The sequence below is a fragment of the Vitis vinifera genome, chromosome 2 (assembly GCF_030704535.1).
Source record: "Vitis vinifera cultivar Pinot Noir 40024 chromosome 2, ASM3070453v1".
Lineage (NCBI taxonomy): Eukaryota > Viridiplantae > Streptophyta > Magnoliopsida > Vitales > Vitaceae > Vitis > Vitis vinifera.
This window is the reverse complement of record NC_081806.1, coordinates 5,423,619-5,442,708: the sequence shown is the minus strand read 5'-3', so window position 1 is coordinate 5,442,708 and position 19,090 is coordinate 5,423,619. Positions and strand designations below refer to the sequence as shown.

The following is a 19,090-nucleotide window of genomic DNA, read 5'->3' as shown; positions in this document are numbered from 1 at the left end:
TGCATTAAAGCCTGCATTTGCAGGGTGGTTGTTACTTGTTACGGATGGCCAAGGGGGTGAATGAAGATTAGGCAACATCTTAAAAAAAATTTCTACGAGAATCGGAAACCTTTTCTTCATAGCTTTCTCCTAAGTGGATACATCAACCATTTTTTTTTTTTTCCTGTCTTGCATTGCAGATAAACTGACTGATTAGCCAGTCTTTTGTTAATATGTTAATCATAAAAGCCATGTGATATTACTAAATTTGTTTTAAGGAATGTTTTAACCTATAGTCAGGAATAGACTCATCTCTACGTCAGGATTCAGAAGCACAAATCAGAGGAAAGATTAACTCCACAGGACGTGTTTAAGACATCAAGTTGTTCTGTATACAGCAGCAGGAGTTAGGAAGTAGCAAGTATGAAATATACAATATACACTATTTAAATATTTTTATTATTATTATTTTGCAACTCTTTACATAAATGTCATCTGTCAATAAGTTAGGAATGGTACAGCTTAAATAAAGCAATAATATCCGTCCACAGTTCTAAGACTGCAAGACACATAAAATTGAAGTAAAAAATGACGAAAGGCAAGCCCAGCTGGGCCCAAAAATGAATTTGTCAGTAATTTTTAACAATAACTCAAAGAGACAAAAGACACTATTTTACCATCAAAATTCAGCAGAACCAGGCGTCCGAGGGAATGGTATAGCATCTCTTATATTATCTATTCCAGTTGCAAATTGCACAAGCCTTTCAAAGCCCAATCCGAAGCCCGCATGAGGAACTGGCAAACATTCAAACAAGGAATCAAAATTCGCATTTTAGTGAATATCTGCAATAAGAAGTAAGAACAACTCTAAACAGCAGTTAATGAAAAACCTCACAAGTGTATACATTTATTTTAGCATGTAAAAACAAAGTGTGAAAGAGAGGGGGAGAGAGAATAGTAGTAGTTCTCATTTCCTTTGACCCCCACTTCTATGTGGGCATTGCATAGCACTATAAAAAATTCTAGGATGCGTGTGGTGTACCCAATGCCTCAAAAGAAAGACTGAAAAATAAGGAAGGGTTTAGTAGGTAAATAGAGGAGAACATCACAGAAATTCCTTTAAATGCTGTAGGCCATTGCAGCAACACATAATCAATTATTAGAGGGCACCTTCAATTAAATTTCTTGTTTCCATTTATTCCATGCAAAAACTTCGAGCTTTTTTGAAAAAGGTTTCTGAAAAACAATTTTCTAACTTAAAAACCACATTTGATATTTTATTTTTTTTTTGAAAACAGGTTTTTAAAATTTTGTTCTAAACAGGTTGATTTTAAAAACAAATTTGAGGTGTTTCGAAATGTTTTTTGTAGATGTTATACGAAACAATTGAAAATATGAAGAATACTTTAGGAACTTTTACATTATTTATAAACAAACAGTACCTTCATGAAGAATAAGTTGAGAAGACTTTCTTCCATGTTCGAGTTCTCAAACAAAATTTTATTTCTAAAAAAAATTGAGAACTGTTTTTTAAAAAAAATTACGAAAAAATTACCAAATAGACTCATTAACTTTTTTATGAGAAAAAGGAGGGCTACAAGGAAGGACAAGATTTCTTAAAAAATGAAAGGGAATAAAAAAAGCTAAGGAAATAAGGAAAAACGAAGCGAAAACCCATGAGGGTAAAAATTAACCGTCATGAACTGCAAAAGAAGCTCCTCTTTTAGATGAGGATTCTACTTCCCTATTTGCTGATCTAGGCACCTGTTTATATCCAGCCCCATTGAGACAGGAAGATCCAGAATAGCCCTATGAAATGAGGGTACTGCCACAACCAATGGTGGGCTTGGAGCCCATTTAATAATCATGAAATAATCTCCCTCAAACAAAGTTTGGCTCAATAGCCAAGAGCGAAGCCTTCCCATGGCTTTCCAGGAGGGCCAAGATCTCAGCTCCAATAGAATTTCCCTCCACCCTTTCTTGGTTTCTTTTAAGGAACCACATCGTGACTCCATGTGAATCAAAATTCATGGAGGAAAGATTTTCAACTTTTTTTAATGCTTTCATCATTGCATGTACTGCTTAAATATAGATTGAGTCACAGTCATCATCAACAGTCAAAAGAAAAATGGCCATGAAACTCATGGGGAAGTAGCAAACTCCAGGGAATCTATTTCATCGATGTTAGTACATAGCATGTCAAACTTTTCCTTTTTCCCTTTTGCTTTTTCTTTTTTTATTAACATGTGAAACAGGCATGTGGGTACTTGTTCCTTTTTCATTCTTTTATCTTCTAACAAGTTGCTCTTGTTTCATTTGCAGGGAAGGGGCAACATCTTGCAAGTCTTTTCATGGTCATGCACTAAAATCATGACCAAATATAGTCCATGTGTGCAAGAATTGGACTATTGAGCAGGCTTGTTTAGAGATAAGAGACTTTTGATAGGTTCTGAAAGGGGCAATATCTTGCAAGTCTTTTTATGGTCATGCACTAAAATCATAACCAAATACAGTTCATGTGTGCAAGAATTGGACTATTGCGCAGAATTGTTGAGAGGTAAGAGACTTATAATAGGTTTTGAAACTGTCCAGTTACAAAGCATAAAATAAAACTACCATATTTCAACTTAATGAATGTGCATGATATGGTGGTTCAGGTGAAATGGGGTGGGGATGTGTAGGAAAGTTCCCTAGATTTGTTTCATGTACCCTAAACACAAATGGAGAAAAGCAGGCACATCATAGAACTTGTAAATGGGAAAATGCAGCATTTTCACCAACTTAAAAGACAGCATTAAATTAGGAGAAGAAAGATCCCTGACCTGAACCATACCGACGCAGATCAAGATACCACCAGTAGGAGTCCTTACTGAGCTTTAAGTCATCTAAACGCTCTTCCAGATATTCAAGTCGTTCTTCTCTTTGGCTTCCACCAATAAGCTCACCAACCTAACAAACAAAAGGCCTTTAAAGCAGAAGCTAATTGAAACCACAAAACAGAAACATCCAAACAGTTCATGTAATGTATTGTTGAGTCACATATACACTAAGGTGCAGGACTTAGTAGATATAGGCAGAAAAGCAAACTAATGGAAAGATGGGTATAGTCACAATTATGTGAAATTTCCTTTCCAAACCTTTGGTATGTTAGAAAAGTAACAGAATCAAAATCTCTTAGAAAAATAAGATAACATATCTGGGACATGTGATTAGCCAGACTACTAAAATTTACAAAGTAACCCAACTTTGGAAAGGGAATTTTTTTTAAAACAGGCACAAGGAAGCAGTATGATGGAGCCACTGCCCTCCCACCTCATATGTGTCAAATAAAAAAACTTATCTTTTAACCAGTAAGGTGAATAGGCAAAGAGAAAGAGAAAGATAATAAAAGTGTCTACCAAAAGGCAGAGCACCAAGTACATCAGGAGCATATGAAGAGTGCCAAAGGCAAACAAACCACACACCTAAGCATTGATCCAAACCATGTACAAAATCCCAAAAAGTAGCATCAAACTCCCAAGAGGATCCTACACCAATTAAAGAGGATCTTAGGAAAAATGCTTTGAGCGACTCCATAAACACCAAACCAGCAAAGGGGGCAATCCACGACAGTCTTCTTCACCTTCTTCTCACTCCATTATGATGCCCGCACAAGAGCAACTCCCTAATGGTCTTTGGAAACACCCACATCAACCCGAACAAAGCAAGCAGAAGGTCCCAAAGCATACAGGCTTTAGCACAGTGAATTAGGATATGATTTGCTAACTCTGCCTTAATCTTGCACAAACAACACCCATTATACCAAATATCTAACCAATGTACAAAAGTCAAACTGAGAGAAAATAACAGTACTACTGGGTCGCTTCTTCAAAATAGTTTCCCACCAAATAGCTACACAAAGCTAATGCACCATAGGCATTGATTTCTCCTAAGCCGATAGCCAAAATTTCTAAGTTGATTTAATTTTCTTGAATAAACTTCTAAGGCTGCTAACCCTCTAGATGCTCCAGTGTCCACTAAAGCTAAAGGCACTACAGATCCACCATTCAAGAAATTTCACCATAATCCTTAGAAATATCAAATAGAAAACAGCACCAGGAATTACTCTGCATATTTCTAATAAAACTCACAGCAAAGAATTAAGTGTTCAGATATCTCCCAACTCAATTTATAAAAAATAGTGTCTGAAATGGATGAGTTCCAGTTTGGAGTAATGACCATCAGATGTTTTCCCAACAATACTGTCCAAAGATGACAACCTGACTAATGGCCAAAACTGTCCAGAATAACATAGAAATGAATTAATGACAGTTTTAAATTTGAGAGAAAAATTAAAAAACATGAATGAAACTTGAGAGATGAGATCCCAACTTATACTCTTGCTAGAATCCTAAAACATGCGCACTTCATCCAGTGGGCCCAAAAAAGGATGAAAGTATACACAACCCATTAGATCATCTGCCCTTTAGAATGATAGATCCCATGCCACTAGCCATCAACCAACCCTAAAATTGTCTTGTCATTGACTTGGATTCAATAATTCGGAAATTACGTCTTAATGTATAGTCCAGTGCCACATATTTTCTCATTTTTCAAGTTAAAGGAGGTACTTTGAAAGGCTAAAACCTTGTAGATTCCTCTCTCTGTTCAAATTTGTTTATGATCAAGTTTTTAGTTGTTTAGGATTTCCTAGCTTAATTCAGATATAAAAGGGCTTTGCCTTTTCTGTTAGCAATGCATTTCAGTGAGTACTTATTGATGCTAACTCATCCCCACATGTTTTCCCCACCATCTGATTATCTGCAACAAATCTGCCCTATATCTAGGGCCCCCGATTTGATAAAGAATCTGATGTTCCTGGTTTTTCTTTCAACTTTAATTTCCCAACTTTAGCAACTAACTCTTGGCTGCTTATAATTGGAACTTGAATGTCAAACAGATTTCTAATGAATTTCCCACCATTCATCTTTTCAAACTGCATAAAATGAAAATACAATCTTAGTAAAGGGAAAAACAAAATACAAAAGATATCCTCATAATTTCATATATTTTATAATTGTAACTATATATTTAAATAATTAGAACTATATAAATGTGCTTGAATGATAGTGGCTCATAGTAAAAATATTATGCCTTGAATGACTGCAAAGGGAGTATGAAAGCATCTTCTGAAGTAACCTACTCACAAAGTTTCTTCCCTAGTTTTAATCAACAAAATTGAATATCTTTGATTTCATGAGAATTAGCATTTCTTAGTACTCATCTATATTGGATATCTTTTATTTTCACGAGTACTAATGTTTCTTAGAACTCGTCTATTATTGTATTCTTTTCACAGCAAAAACAACCTCACGTGATTTATGAAACAAAAAGAAAAAACAATAGGACTAGAAGTCACAAAAGTCCAACTGCAGATTAATGTGTGCAGTATTAACATGAGTTGGAGTAGTCCAGTAACCTCCTTCATTAAAAATAAAACTCTAGGCAAGAAGGTGGAGACACTGGCGGATTTAGGCAGGGCTCAGAGGAGGCACATGCCCCCCTGAAAAATAAAAATAAAAACTACCCTGCAATATGAGGTTATGATCCTATGACCTCAGTTTTAAAGAGAGAAACAAACCAACCAGTAAGTCAAATGTCGCTTTTTGGCTCACATTTGCCCCCTGCCAGAATCCTATTTCTAGCTCCGCCCCTGGGTGGAGAGATGGAGACATATACATTCCATCCATTCATATGTATGTATTTATATATGTGTGTGATATTGTGTCAATTCATTATTGTGAAAGATGGACAGAGAGTACATGCACATGAGGATAAAGTAAATCACTGCAGGAATCAAACATCAAACAATAGAAGCGAATGGAAAATCCAGAAATTACCCGTGGAACCAACATATCCATGGCTGCAACAGTCTTCCCATCATCATTTCGCCGCATATAAAAAGCCTTAATATCCTGAAAGGTTCCCATTGAGAGAATTTTAATAGTATTTCCAAACATGATAATACCACCTCAAAATAAGTGTTGCTTTTCCAGTGGTTAGGACACATGCCTTAGGATAGTCTCTAATTATCACAGGGCATCCACCAAAGGCCACTTCAGTTATGTAGCGTTCATGCTCACTTTGCAAATCGCATCCCCACTTCACCTATAAAATGTTTTAGCTCATCAATACATACAAAATATTTTCTGCACATTTCTTTTTCTTTTCTCACATATTTATTAAAAAAGATGCAAATTTCATTTACTTTAAAGTTATTTCTGTGGTAGTTCCAAGCATCACTAGAAGTCAAGAAAAATTATAATTCCAGAAAAACTAGAATAGCAAATACCAGAACTTCAAAACATAAAAAAGCGAGGGAACAGAAAGAAAGAAAACAAGAATTCCCAAAAAAAAAAAAAACCAGTTTGGCAGCAGGACAAGGTTGCCCAAATTGGGAGAATTGCATTTACAACATGATAACTTATAAGCACAAATTAAGGAGGGATAACTAATGTAAAGAATAGTTCAAACAGTTCACATCTCAAGTCTAGTCCATCAAATGTTGATGAATGGATTAGTTATATTTGGAATAGGTTGTTAACTATAGGAAAGCGAGTCTCTTGCAGGCATGTCCCTTAGTAGGATATTCCAGAACCAAAAAGCAAATGGCGTCATGTCAATTTGCTCATCTGGACAAAAATTTTGTTTGGAAAAATCTAGAAGTGGTAGAATCATGTGATCATGCAAAGCCGATGAATATGGTTGAAAAACATAGAAAGAAAACAACTGTAAAAGAGTGAGAAAGTGGAATAGTTGATATATAAGGCTTTACTTTGGAAAAGAAAAAGAACAAAATTAACTTCCTCAATTGAACCCCACAACAAATATTTACTTTCATTCTATAAATTAAGGAATGGCCTCTTCTAATGTGAGAGAAAGTCCAAAAGACACTAATTAAAGCCAAATTGTGAAGAGTGAAATAGGGCAAGAGTCCTCAACATGCATCTAATTGAAACAACAATATTTGGGTACCCTCAATTCTACAACATAATACCTTATTATACGTCTATTGTTGCTTCTGTACGAGTTCAGAAAAATCAGCTAATCACATGCTAATCCATTGTGGAAAGACAATGGCTTTTTGGCATTTGTTGTTTTCTCTCTTTGACCTTTTTTGGGTCCTCCCTTTTTTCTGTGAAGGATTTGCTAAAGGGATAGCATGGGAGTTTGGTCAGCAAAAATAGAAAAAGAGTTGGAGGACAACCCCTCTTTGCTTGTTTTGGATTTTTTTAGTAAGAGAGGAATTAAAGATACTTTGACGGAATTCAACGCTCAAATCAAGCACTAAAGGACTCTCTTATTTGTACTTTTTTCAATTGAGCTTGCCAACATATTCAAGATGGTCATGTTTCCTTGTTAGATTTTATTGATTAGTTGAGTGTTAGCGAGAGGGTGTTTTGTGTGCTCCTTTGAGGTGTTTATGTTTTTGTTTTGGCATCCTTTGTATACCTCCCCTGTACTTAGGGTACACCCCCCACTCATGGATTGGCATCTTTTAAATATTCTTGTTTGCCTATCAAAAAAGAACTATTTTCCTAGCTTTCCACCCACATCAAGTATGAATATGAGTGTGGTCCCAAAAAAAGAGATAAACAATCATCTAATTCATTATCTCAAAGAACTGCGTGAAAGCTAGATGAGTAATCAATTCTTAGTTCTGAAATAGCACTTGATCATGACATACTGAGATATTTAGGAAAATGTCATCAAGCAGAGGCAAGCAGTGAAAAAGGCATGATTAAAAGCTTCCAATAATCTTCCAAAACAAAAAACAAATGTCAAACCCATTTTCCCTACTTGAAACTAGTCAAGCAAAGAAGGGGGCACAACCCAAAACACAAGAAGTATACATGGAACACCACACTTAGTCATCTTTGCATGAAATGATGTTCACCAAATGTCATTTTTAAATGTCAAAACTAATCTCTGTTATCTTTCTCACATTAATTCCCTGGAGGCTCTTCTGGCAGAGAACCCAAACATAACCAAGAGAAAAATCAACTATTTGACACCCGGTGTCAAATAATAAGATGTATCATAAATAAATTAACAATCAATACTCAATCCAAGATTTGAAGAACTAATTAATTCCGTTATAGTTTAACAAAAAATGTTTAAATTTGGCCCATCAACATATGGAATAGGGAAATAGGTTAGAATCTACACATCCTACTAAATTAGAAAAAAAAAAATCCCCAAGAGACAAGCCATCAAAAGATAAGGTTCATCATTATCGTTGAACTACCAATTTTTCTAAAAGCTTAAAATTGTAGGATTTGGGTGCACTATAGTGCCCTCATAACCTCCTTTGGGCTTACACATGGACTTAATAAATTTAGGAAATAAAGTAGCCTCTTTGGGCTTAATAAATTGAGGAAATAAATATGTAGTAAGGTTTGAACATATGATTTCCTACCAAACAAGGTTGTAATATCATGTTAAACTACCAATTTTCCTAAAAACTTAAGCTTATAGGATTTGGCCCACAATGTATATCATGCACTCTAGCAATTGCAAACTTCAACAAAACATGTATTATAATCAAAATTGATACTTTAAATGCATAGAGGGCATGAATTTCAAGTTTGAAGATCAAAGTATTAGAGACAAACATAAAGAAATGCCCATTGGAAAACCTTGCAAAGGAAGAAAAAGTAGAAGGTACCGGGAATTCAAATTTCTTATTTGCTCTTAGAAGAAGTTCAACTGCATCAGTATAAGTCAACTGCACAAAATTTTTCTCAGCCACATCCTGTTGATCAGAATTTAATTAAAAAAGAAAAAAGAAAACGAAAAAAAATCCAAATATCAAGAGTCAATGGTATAACACAAAGTTTTAAGAGGATAGGTTATGCTGGAAGCTCATACACTTAATCGATTGATAATGCCTTTCTCAATCCAAGTGTTGAAAAATTCCATGTCCTCCTTGCAGTTTTCAAGGATGTATGTTACCTAACATACATAAAACTGCATATTACTCCAAGAATCAAGCATCAACATGGAGATACACTCAAAAAATTTAGTGTTCTATATGAAGGGTGCTAAATTGACAATGGATGTGAAAAGTAACATACTACATACTGGAGATAGGCAGTTGCACAAGCCATGTCATCATTCAGATCAGCAAATGCAAGTTCTGGTTCAATCATCTTAAACCAAGAAACAAAAATCAACAGTGTTGTGTTTGATAATTCATGAACCAGGATACAATTATCTTGGGAAAGAGAAAAAAGAAGTTGACATGTCTAGTAACTCTGGTTGTTTCTTTTCTTTTCTTTATTTAATTTGGAAAATTCAAGTTAAATAAGGAGGAAAAAAAAAAGGCTAGATACCCAAAATTCAGCTAAATGTCTAGAAGTGTTAGAATTTTCTGCTCGAAATGTGGGACCAAATGTATACACCTGGAGAAAAAATGAAAATTTCTGTTATTATGGAATTTGACAGTAATGATTAAACAAAAATCATAGTATAGAGGCAACAATAACAATTTGAAACTAACATCAAGACAAGAAAAGATATACATCAGAAAGAGCAGTGGCATATGTTTCAGCGTTGAGTTGGCCTGAGACAGTCAAGAATGCTGGTTTACCGAAGAAGTCCTAAATCACAATAAGAGGAAATGAAGGTTACACCAATGCCATCAACAAAATCAGATACTTGGTATTAACCTTTCCAAAATAATACTTATCAAAAAAAAAAAAAAAACCTTTCCAAAATAATGAATATGCTAAGCTAAATCTAAAACTGAGAAAGACTTTCACTTGTGATCATAGAGGATGACCATATCCTTTCATGATGGAAGCTATGCTCTAATCTTAAAAATCACATGAGAAGTCTCCCACATTCCTTACTTATGGTCACTTGTGTGAAAGGATGAACTATGAAAATAATTATTGCTTAGAGCATGACAATTGGTTTCAGTAACCAAGTTCTTTCATAGCAGTCCTCAACATACACAAGTTCCAAAAAACCAGGCACCTAGATCTGCTATTTACCATATCAGCTGTACCATAGTAAAAATATGAAATTTGGCTGTAACACAAAATTAAATATGAATTTGACTCACTTGTGACCAATCAATTAAACCATCTTTAGCTTTAGGAATGGCATCCACTGTAGAATCAGTAGCTTCTCGGGAGCTAGGGATCTGTTAAACAAAAAAAGAAAAGAAATAAATAAATAAATCCTTATCAAAGCATAAAGAGATATATAACAGGATGCAATAGAAGCTACTGATATGGAATTGCTGTAAGAAGACACTGACTAGCATAATAAAACATGCAACCAGTGAAGCAATATCACCCAAGAGCTCCAGTATACAAAAGAAAAAGGAGGGCAACTTCAATGCCCTCTCAACATCTTGGTCAAGTGACCACAGAAAATATTGATTTGCTTGCATAATACATACAAAATCATACCAAATCTAAATAACAAATGTATTTGTTGCTAATCTAAGATCTGGTGCGGTTCCTATGGAGTCACACTCTTAGTTTTCAAGGCAAAGGAAAAAAAAAAGACAATTTTGTAATAAGAAATAAAGACATAGTGAATAAGAAAAATGGAGTATATTGAATAAGAGGAAAAAGAAAAGGAAGAAAAAATTGAGATAAAAGATCTCATCCAGGAAAAACTCCCACACGATACACTAGTGTTGTTAGGTGGCAGCATGAACATCCAACTTCTTTTGTACCTGATGCTTGGATAGAAACATATGTAGCTCAAAACATGTGGCAATCGGAATGCATAACTTGATCAATACATATTATCCAATGTAGTCATTATAAAAGAATTGAATCTTGGATTCTCATTAATCTTCATAATTGCAAAAAGATAATTTAAACTATTTCCTACTTTTCTTTAATAATTTTTTTCAAGAGAAACTCTTCCTCAATTTTACCCCAATATCAATTTAAACTTGTAATTAAAGGAACTCTACTTATCATGAATGATGTTAATTAGTCAGTAATAAGACTCAAGAAATAAAAAATGAGTGTGTACTGGGAAAAGCAAATGCCATACACATGATGTGCACTAAGAGGTGCTAGGAAGGTTAAAGAATATTGGGGAAGAGCATCTTTTTAGGAGGACAATATGGAACAAAATGAATTCCCTCAACAGTCACTTGGAGACTTCTAAGATCAAAATTCAAACTCTGTTACATTCGAGAAACCCATGTGTTAATATAATATTTCTTTAATTCATGCTTCAATTAGAAACAAAAATATATTCTGCAGCAAAAATAATATGTAAATTGAAAATTATCCATTAAAATAAGAACAAACTAATCCATGACATAGAGCATACCAAAGTAGTCACGCAGAACTGTTCACCTGCTCCTTCACAATCTGAAGCTGTAATAATAGGACTTGAGATCCAAACAAATCCATTTTCTTGGAAAAACTTGTGAGTGGCATAGGCAAGAGCATTTCTCACTCTTGCAACCTAAAACCAGGTTGCAACATTAAAAGGATCAAAAATTTTGCCCTAAAAGAGGATAAATCATGAAATAAAAATATTCTCATATAAAAGCTTTAACCAAATTGATTTGTTAAGCATGAAGTGTTTGGAGACCATCATAGGCAAACATGGAGTGATGGAGTGGACATAGAATGTCTCAGACTTCCAACATTAAATGCATGCCAACTAGGAGTTGAGTAGCACAAATAAAAATCAAGTCTGAAATAAAATAGACTTGTTTTTTCAAAATGGTGATCAAAACCATCAGCATAACACAAGGGTTTTCATAAAGATGAAATCTTTATTAGAATGGCTAGTGAATTACAAGTGCTACAGAGCTCTGAAAACACAAAATCATAAAGCAGTCCAAGAAAAAAAAATAAGAAAATAATACTAAAGGGAAAATTCATAAAATGTCAAGTAAATTATCATTAGTTGTAATATAGAAAATGGTTAAGATCTTGGAAACTTGAGTGCCATCTAAAAGCAACTATTGTGGGGGCAATTTAATTATCCACCAAAAGCCACTTCCAAAACAGCCATTAACCACCTTTCAAAGGAAACAAAGCATTTTTTACTACTATTTTCAGTGCTTAATTCCCCGCATTTATGGGACAAGAACAATCTTCCTGCTTCACAATTTCAGTCTGATTAAAAGCATGTTGGTGATCAAACCATAAGATGAGTTTTCTCAAGTTCTTCACCAAATACATATCGTCCTTTCTTTCCCATTTTAGAGCCTTCAACTCACCCTCCAGCATCATCAATCAAACTCGACCATTTCTGAACCATCTAAATTGACATACCACATTTCATCACATATCGAACTTAGTATATTTTCAAACAGTTCATATCTTCTTCTTTTTTATCTTTCTTGATGTCTATTCCTTACAGCCATCTTTCTGAACATCCTCATCATGACCACACTCATTTATAACATGCTGCATCTTGGTTATTGAAGATTCAGCTTCATAAAGCATTACCTTGAACGGTTATTGCTCCATTTTGATCAGTGCTCATCATCGCATAAAGGCCAAAGCACAACCATACTATATGCATCCAATTCCAGTGTTAAAGGTAGCATACAAGTCATAAAGTCTTCCAATACCAAGTAAAACTCCATTAATCCATCATACATGTTATTTGCAAAGTGGATTAAGTGATTGGAACTCCCTCCACTTTTAGGTAAGGAAATGGAATTTTCTTCCCAAACAGAAAAAATAAATTTAAAATAAAAATAAAATCATGGAAGTGACTGATTCTCCAATTTGCTTCTATGATAAAATCAAAAGCATGCCATGCAAATTTTTTGCAAAATAGAGTGCATTTGTACCAAGTCTGTTCAAATAAACTGTTCTTACTGTATTGTATCATGAAAGAACAGAACTGAGGTATCATAACAAGTTCCATTCAGCTCAAAAGAGCAGAAGATGTAAGAGAAATTACATACAGCATTTGAAAGAAACTTTCTAGAATCAATGAAAAAAGTCCAAAAATGGTGCTAGGATTCCACCTATTTGGAATACTTGTCATACATGCTAACTACTACTCCTGAAACATGAATGTTAGTAAAGGCTATGTTATCTGAACCATAAACATATTGAGACACCTCCGAGCATAGAGTGCCATCTAAAACCATGTAGCCGCAATAGAAGCAATGAAAGGCTCTTTTCGAATGCCATAAACATATCTGATTGTTTCTCTTTTTGGAGTGGTTCGTGTCATGCATTCTACATTTAGAAGGAAAATTTTGGGTTGGCATGACCCTTACATGGGAAAGAAATGGAAAACAGGCCGGAGGGCTATACCCTTGTGCTTGTTTTGGACTCTTTGGAAACAAAGGAATTAAAAGGCTTTTAATGATATTAAGCAGTTGGACCAAGCCATCCAATCCAGCTTTATGTATTCTTTTGTGAATTGGGCTAGGGTGTAAATAGTGGACCACTCAATGAATTTGACAGGTTTTGTAGATTAGTTGAGCATTGAGATAGGTGAAGGTTTTTTTGTTTATTCCCTTCTCACCTAGTTGGTGCGCCTCCTATTAGATGCTTTTAATATGTTTACTCATTTGCCGAAGAAAAAAAAAGGTTATTTTTTAATGCCATATATACAATTCAGATTCCAGAAAACTAGCAAAGGCCCAAATATATAAGATTTCCAAAAGCTCTTATAATGAGAGAATTGTTTGCATAACAAGGACATTTTGTACAAATGGAACCCCAAGGAAGAACCAGTTTTTCTTAAGAACAAGTTTTCTTTGGAGGACAAATCCAATCTCCTGTAATTACAATTGCTGATGTTGGGAGAACCCTCAATAGCATCCTTGCATAGAAAATGAAAGAATAATTAATTGCCAAAGTTTGTGGGAATGCTAGAGAACAAATCTTGCATTGTTCTTAATAATTGAAGATGATGACTACTTGAAGATGTAACGTTGCTTTAGGTGTTTCTAACTGTATTTCTGCTTAGCTAGTTATCTTGTTTGGAACAGAAAATTCAAAACCTACCCCTTGCTCTTAGCCTTACACAAGGTTCATCTATGAAGCTAAAACAATCTTCTAAGATTTCTTCACAGTTTCATTGCAAACTAAAATGAACCTCTTGAATCAGGATTCATCCATGAGATAACAACTGAATGTGGAAAATTTTGTTCATTTTGTTTTTCCCTGTTTGACTGAGTATATTATGAAACATCCTAACAAATTATAGATGACAGACATATGATCAAAATTACAAAATAAGAAAAGAATTCCCAATAAGATAAGCAGATATAAAACCACTAAAAGAAAAGGACATTCCAGTCATATAATTAAAACAAGGCCAAAAAATGGAATCACCTTTTGACACAAAATTATAGTAATTGATATGAAATAAAAGCCATGGCAGATTCAAGTAAAAGAAGCAAAACCATACCGCACCAAATGTGTTTGTTCTAGGACGAAGATGGGCCTTAGTTCTCAAAAATTCTCTGCTAACCCTTTTCTTTTGAATAGGAAAAGAAGGATCACTTTTACCAACCTATAAAAAGAACAAATATGTAGTAACTAAAAATTTGCATGAAAAGCAGAGAACATGTTTACAAGATTTACAGATTATCCATATGGGGGACTCATATGAAAAAAGAATACACAAAACAAAAACATTCATGTCCTAAATGATCGACACTTCCTTACCTATTTTTAGATTTCAACCTTATTTATTAAGGAATAAGGGCAAAGGACTCATCCTTGGTATTAATTTTTTTTTGATAGATAATCACAAATATATTAAAGGGCAAAGGCCACAAAGCATACAGGGAGTATACAAATCAGCCTAAAACAAGAACACAAAAAACAAGCACCCTTACCCACCCTTAAGTGGCCGCTAGCCACTTCAAAAAGCCTAAGAGCGAAGAGGACTCCTCTTCAATATACACCCTAGCCCAACTCTACAAGGTACATACAAAAGAATTTTTGAATTTCTGTATATCTAACACACCTCCCCTAAAAGCTAATCTATTTATCTCCTTCCATACCGTCCAAAAAATACACAACAGGATGGAATTCCAAATTTTTTTCCTTTTTTCCCCCACAAAAGAGCCCCTCCAACTAAATAACGCCTCTTTAACTAACTTTGGGAACACCCACTGAACCCCAACAAGGGCAAGGACGATCTCCCAAAGGGCCCTTACCACTATACAATGTAAAAGAATGTGATTTACATTTTCCTCTTCACAACCACACAAAAAACAGCGGTTAGGGAGCTGCCATCCCCTTTTTTGAAGCTTATCCAAGGTGAGAATCTTCCCCCACGCAGCTTCCCAAGCAAAAAAGGCCGCTTTGGTTGGGACCTTGTCCACCCAAACGCATTTAGTCGGAAGGCGCATGCATTGGTAACAGCCAGCACATTGTAGGCAACCTTAACCCCATATTTGCCATGACCCCCACCTTTCCATAGCACAGCGTCCTCCTCTGAAGATATCCTGAAGTCCCTGAGCATATTAAGCAATCTTCTAATCAAGTCCAGCTCCCAATCATTAAAATCTCTATGAAATCTAAGATTCCAACCTCCTTGACCAATGCTTGGGTCCCACATCTCATTAACCGTTGCATTCCTGTGAACCGCCAACTCAAAAAGCTAGGGGAAAGATTGGGACAGCGCCGCGTTGCCACACCACTGGTCAGTCCAGAATTTAACTCTAGTCCCCTTTCCCACCTTAAACTTTATGTTATCCCAGCACCACTTTGCTTCCTTCAAAATCTCCTTCCAAACCCCCACTCCATAAGTTCCACAGGCTTCTTTAGTTCTCCACCCAAAATCTTCCTTACCATATTTCACCCCAATCACCATCTTCCAGAGATTATCCTTTTCAACGGCAAATCTCCATAACCATTTACCCAACAACGCTTTGTTCAAGGGATCGATCTTCCGAATGTCAAGGCCACCCTTCTCCTTCTGAGTGCACACTACCTCCCAATTAATTAAGTCGACTTTCCTCTCCAAGCTTCCCCCAGTCCAAAGAAAGTCTCTTTGTAATTTTTTGAGTCTATTTGCAACACTCTTAGGCATTCGAAAAAGGGACATATTGTAAATAGGCAAGCTGGCCAGAGTGCTCTTGATTAAGGTGATACGCCCACCCTTCGATATATATTGTCTTTTCCACTAGGCAAATCTTCTCCTCATTCTCTCTTCCACCCCATCCCATATAGAGATAGCTTTGTGGTGGGCTCCAAGGGGCAGCCCCAAGTAAACAGTGGGCAGCAACCCCACTTTGCACCCAAGCTCCACAGTCATTTCCTCAATTTCTTCCATCTCACCAACCGGAATTAAGACACTTTTATCTAGATTAATTCTGAGACCGGAAGACGCCTCAAACCAAGCCAAAATCCAGCTTAGAGCGGATAGTTGCTCTTTCCTAGTTTCACAAAAGATGATTGTATCATCAGCAAAAATAAGATGTGAAACCATCATCTCCTCATCCCTAGTATTATTATTACTCTCAAGTACAAATTTTAACCAATTCTCTTCACCTCGGTAAAGGTGGATGGGACATAGTAACATACTCGAGTATCATCTGGTTAATGCATCTATCTGTTAATTATACAATGCTAGTCTACTGCAGAGAACTCAACCTAGATCAGGAAGAGCGATTTTGGGCGAAGATGATTCATTAAATTGTGAAACCACCAGATAATGTGCAAAAGCAAAAAGCAGTTTGCTTAAAGAAAAGAGTGATTGAAGTATCTGATAAAGCGTGAAACACAACAGAGCACCCACAACCTCCCTGGTGAATCACCAAGGAACAAAACTAACACCCCTGTGTATGCAGTTGTCCAACCACTTTCTTCCTCTGACTTCTGTAGCCACTGTCATATCTACCATATCCCAGAGGAACTTTTTTGGTGGCCCCATTCATGATTCTCAAGATTCAAGGGCTATCTCACAATTGTGGGCATCAAAGAGCTTCTTGTGGAAATTTAAAAAACATATCATTCCCATTTGTACAAAGAATCCCTGTTAGATCTCTAACAAAACTTTCAGAAATTTGTAAGAAATGCTCCCTGCTGGTTCATCAGGAACACTTGCAAATCTACTGTACATATAAAATAAGGGGATTTCAACAAGGATGCCAAAGAGTTACTTACAGTTACAATTTTCAGAACCTTTAATTCCACTTTCTGCTTTGATCCTTGACTAGCCACTAAAGTCCCTTGTATTGATACCGATGCACCAGTTGTGATTGAGCCCGATTCCACCTATTAACAAGCTACAAGACTTAGGAAGAGAAGTATTGGCAATTTAAATACCGTGACAGCCGTAAGATATCAAGATAACAACATAGTATACAAATTTATTTCAAGAATCTGTTTGCATGTTACTGAAGAAACTTCTAGAGATATATAATAGAGACATTTACCTATCAAGCTTCTAATTGAAGTTCTACTTATTCATCTATCAAGCTTATAATTAAAGTTCATATCACTTATATAATAGAGACATTTATCTTTCAACCTAGCTGTGTTCCATACTTGAGCTGCTCATTTATCTATCAAGTTTGTATTAAAGTTCGATTTTACCTATCAAAAAAAAAAGAGTTCAATTTCGACTTGCCCAAGAAAACAAACTTCAAAATAGCTCAAATGAGCCAACTCAGCTGCTCATGGACACCTCAGTTCTTTGCAGCCTTACAATTTGCCTTTCAAGGAGTGAAATGCCTTGCATGCATTTTCACTTCACAGCAATATTTTTCTTAGATTGGGCTTTGTATCAACAAACATGAGGATGCCAAAAAATTGGAAATGGTTAGCATCAGTTGCAGTCATGTTTAATTTATTACAGAAACTGTGGAGAGTATGTTAGTGGAGGATATATCATTCAGATATATCATAAATAGATTTTTACAAACGGAAATAAAAAATAAGAATAAAAATAAAAACTGAAATTATTATCATTAATTGACAATTTAGAAAATATGCATATGTACATGTGCAGTATAAAAGTCTGCCTGCAACATCAGCAGTCAAAACCATTGTAAATTTGCTAACAAGTTAAGGCAGAAACTGTAGTGACTCGGATTTGACTCAACACCCCAAAAAAATATATATTCATTCTTGAATGGTACCTGGTCATAACCATCTGCATCTGAGTTCATCACGCATTGCATGTTCGAAAGGCATGAACCATCATTAACCTATATATTCACAATATAAGATTGATTTAAGTGATTGCCAGACCATAAAACAACATTTCATTCCATATTAATGCAGAAACAAAATCAAATATCATTTTCCAGATCAAATTCACAGACCAATACAATGGACAAATAAAAATTATTCCACCCCAATTTCTTATATTGCAATTCAATAATTATCCATTGGGTTGCAGAGAAAAAGTTCCATCTGAAAGACATTTGACTGTTTAAACCGCAAACCGTATATAGTTACTTTATTTAGTTGTTCTATGTATCTCTAGAATACAAGCTCCTTTCTTTTTATTTTATTTTCATTTCTTCCGTTTCCCAGCAACCAATCGCGGTAAAAGTCAATCAAAGAAACCTCGATGAATATGACGCTGCTCTGCACTCGGAGAGTTCGAACCCAGCCCTTCACTGCCAACGTTTGCCCTAGCCGATCCAGACCCTCGTCAGGGCCTCCCTTTATATCAACAACCCTCAACCGCTTCCGAAATTCGCCAACCTTGTCGCCAGTTTCGGCACTGAAAAACTCCGGCTTCGGCTTCTCAATGGCCTCGCCGGAAGAGAGAGCTCCGGATATGGCAGTGCAGAAGCATCGCCTTCGAGGTCTGGCCGCACCGACGCCGAAAAAAATGAACGGCGGAGTAAGTGGCTGATAAAGTTGTGGGAAGTGGAGTATGACCGTTCGGGTTTGGGAGGTTGTGGGGAAGTTTCTAGGGTTTGTTTTGGTGTATGCAGAGAGTAACCGGACGGCGGATTGGGGTTTGAACCGGAGAGAAACAACCGGGGCTAGAGCAGCAGCCATTTTCTTCTTGGGGCTCCCTCCACTGTTGCGTCGATTGTGGCCACTGCTAATGGCTGAGTATGTTTTTATCTTAATTGTAATAACGCCCTTCGACTTTTCTGATTTACCATACCCTAAAATTTGTAAGCAATTTG

The 19,090-nt window shown here is 35.8% G+C and overlaps 1 protein-coding gene across 2 annotated transcripts; it reads right to left on the bottom strand.

Moving 5' to 3' along the window:
* Positions 1 to 417: 417 nt before the first annotated feature.
* Positions 418 to 19,086, bottom strand: LOC100249892 (asparagine--tRNA ligase, chloroplastic/mitochondrial). Of its 2 annotated transcripts, XM_003635076.4 has the most exons (15): positions 18,513 to 19,086; positions 18,080 to 18,148; positions 17,103 to 17,213; positions 14,392 to 14,496; positions 11,326 to 11,463; positions 10,088 to 10,168; positions 9,543 to 9,620; positions 9,354 to 9,422; positions 9,096 to 9,170; positions 8,890 to 8,973; positions 8,687 to 8,773; positions 6,031 to 6,126; positions 5,859 to 5,933; positions 2,802 to 2,928; positions 418 to 774 (listed from the first exon to the last, which is right to left on the bottom strand). In XM_003635076.4, the coding sequence occupies exons 1-15, from the start codon at positions 18,954 to 18,956 to the stop codon at positions 659 to 661; spliced, it is 1,755 nt and encodes a 584-aa protein (XP_003635124.2). In that variant the 5' UTR covers positions 18,957 to 19,086; the 3' UTR covers positions 418 to 658. The 2 variants fall into 2 exon arrangements, with proteins under 2 accessions (XP_003635124.2, XP_019073748.2); XM_019218203.2 differs by lacking the exon at positions 14,392 to 14,496 and having other exon boundaries at positions 18,513 to 19,032.
* Positions 19,087 to 19,090: the final 4 nt, after the last annotated feature.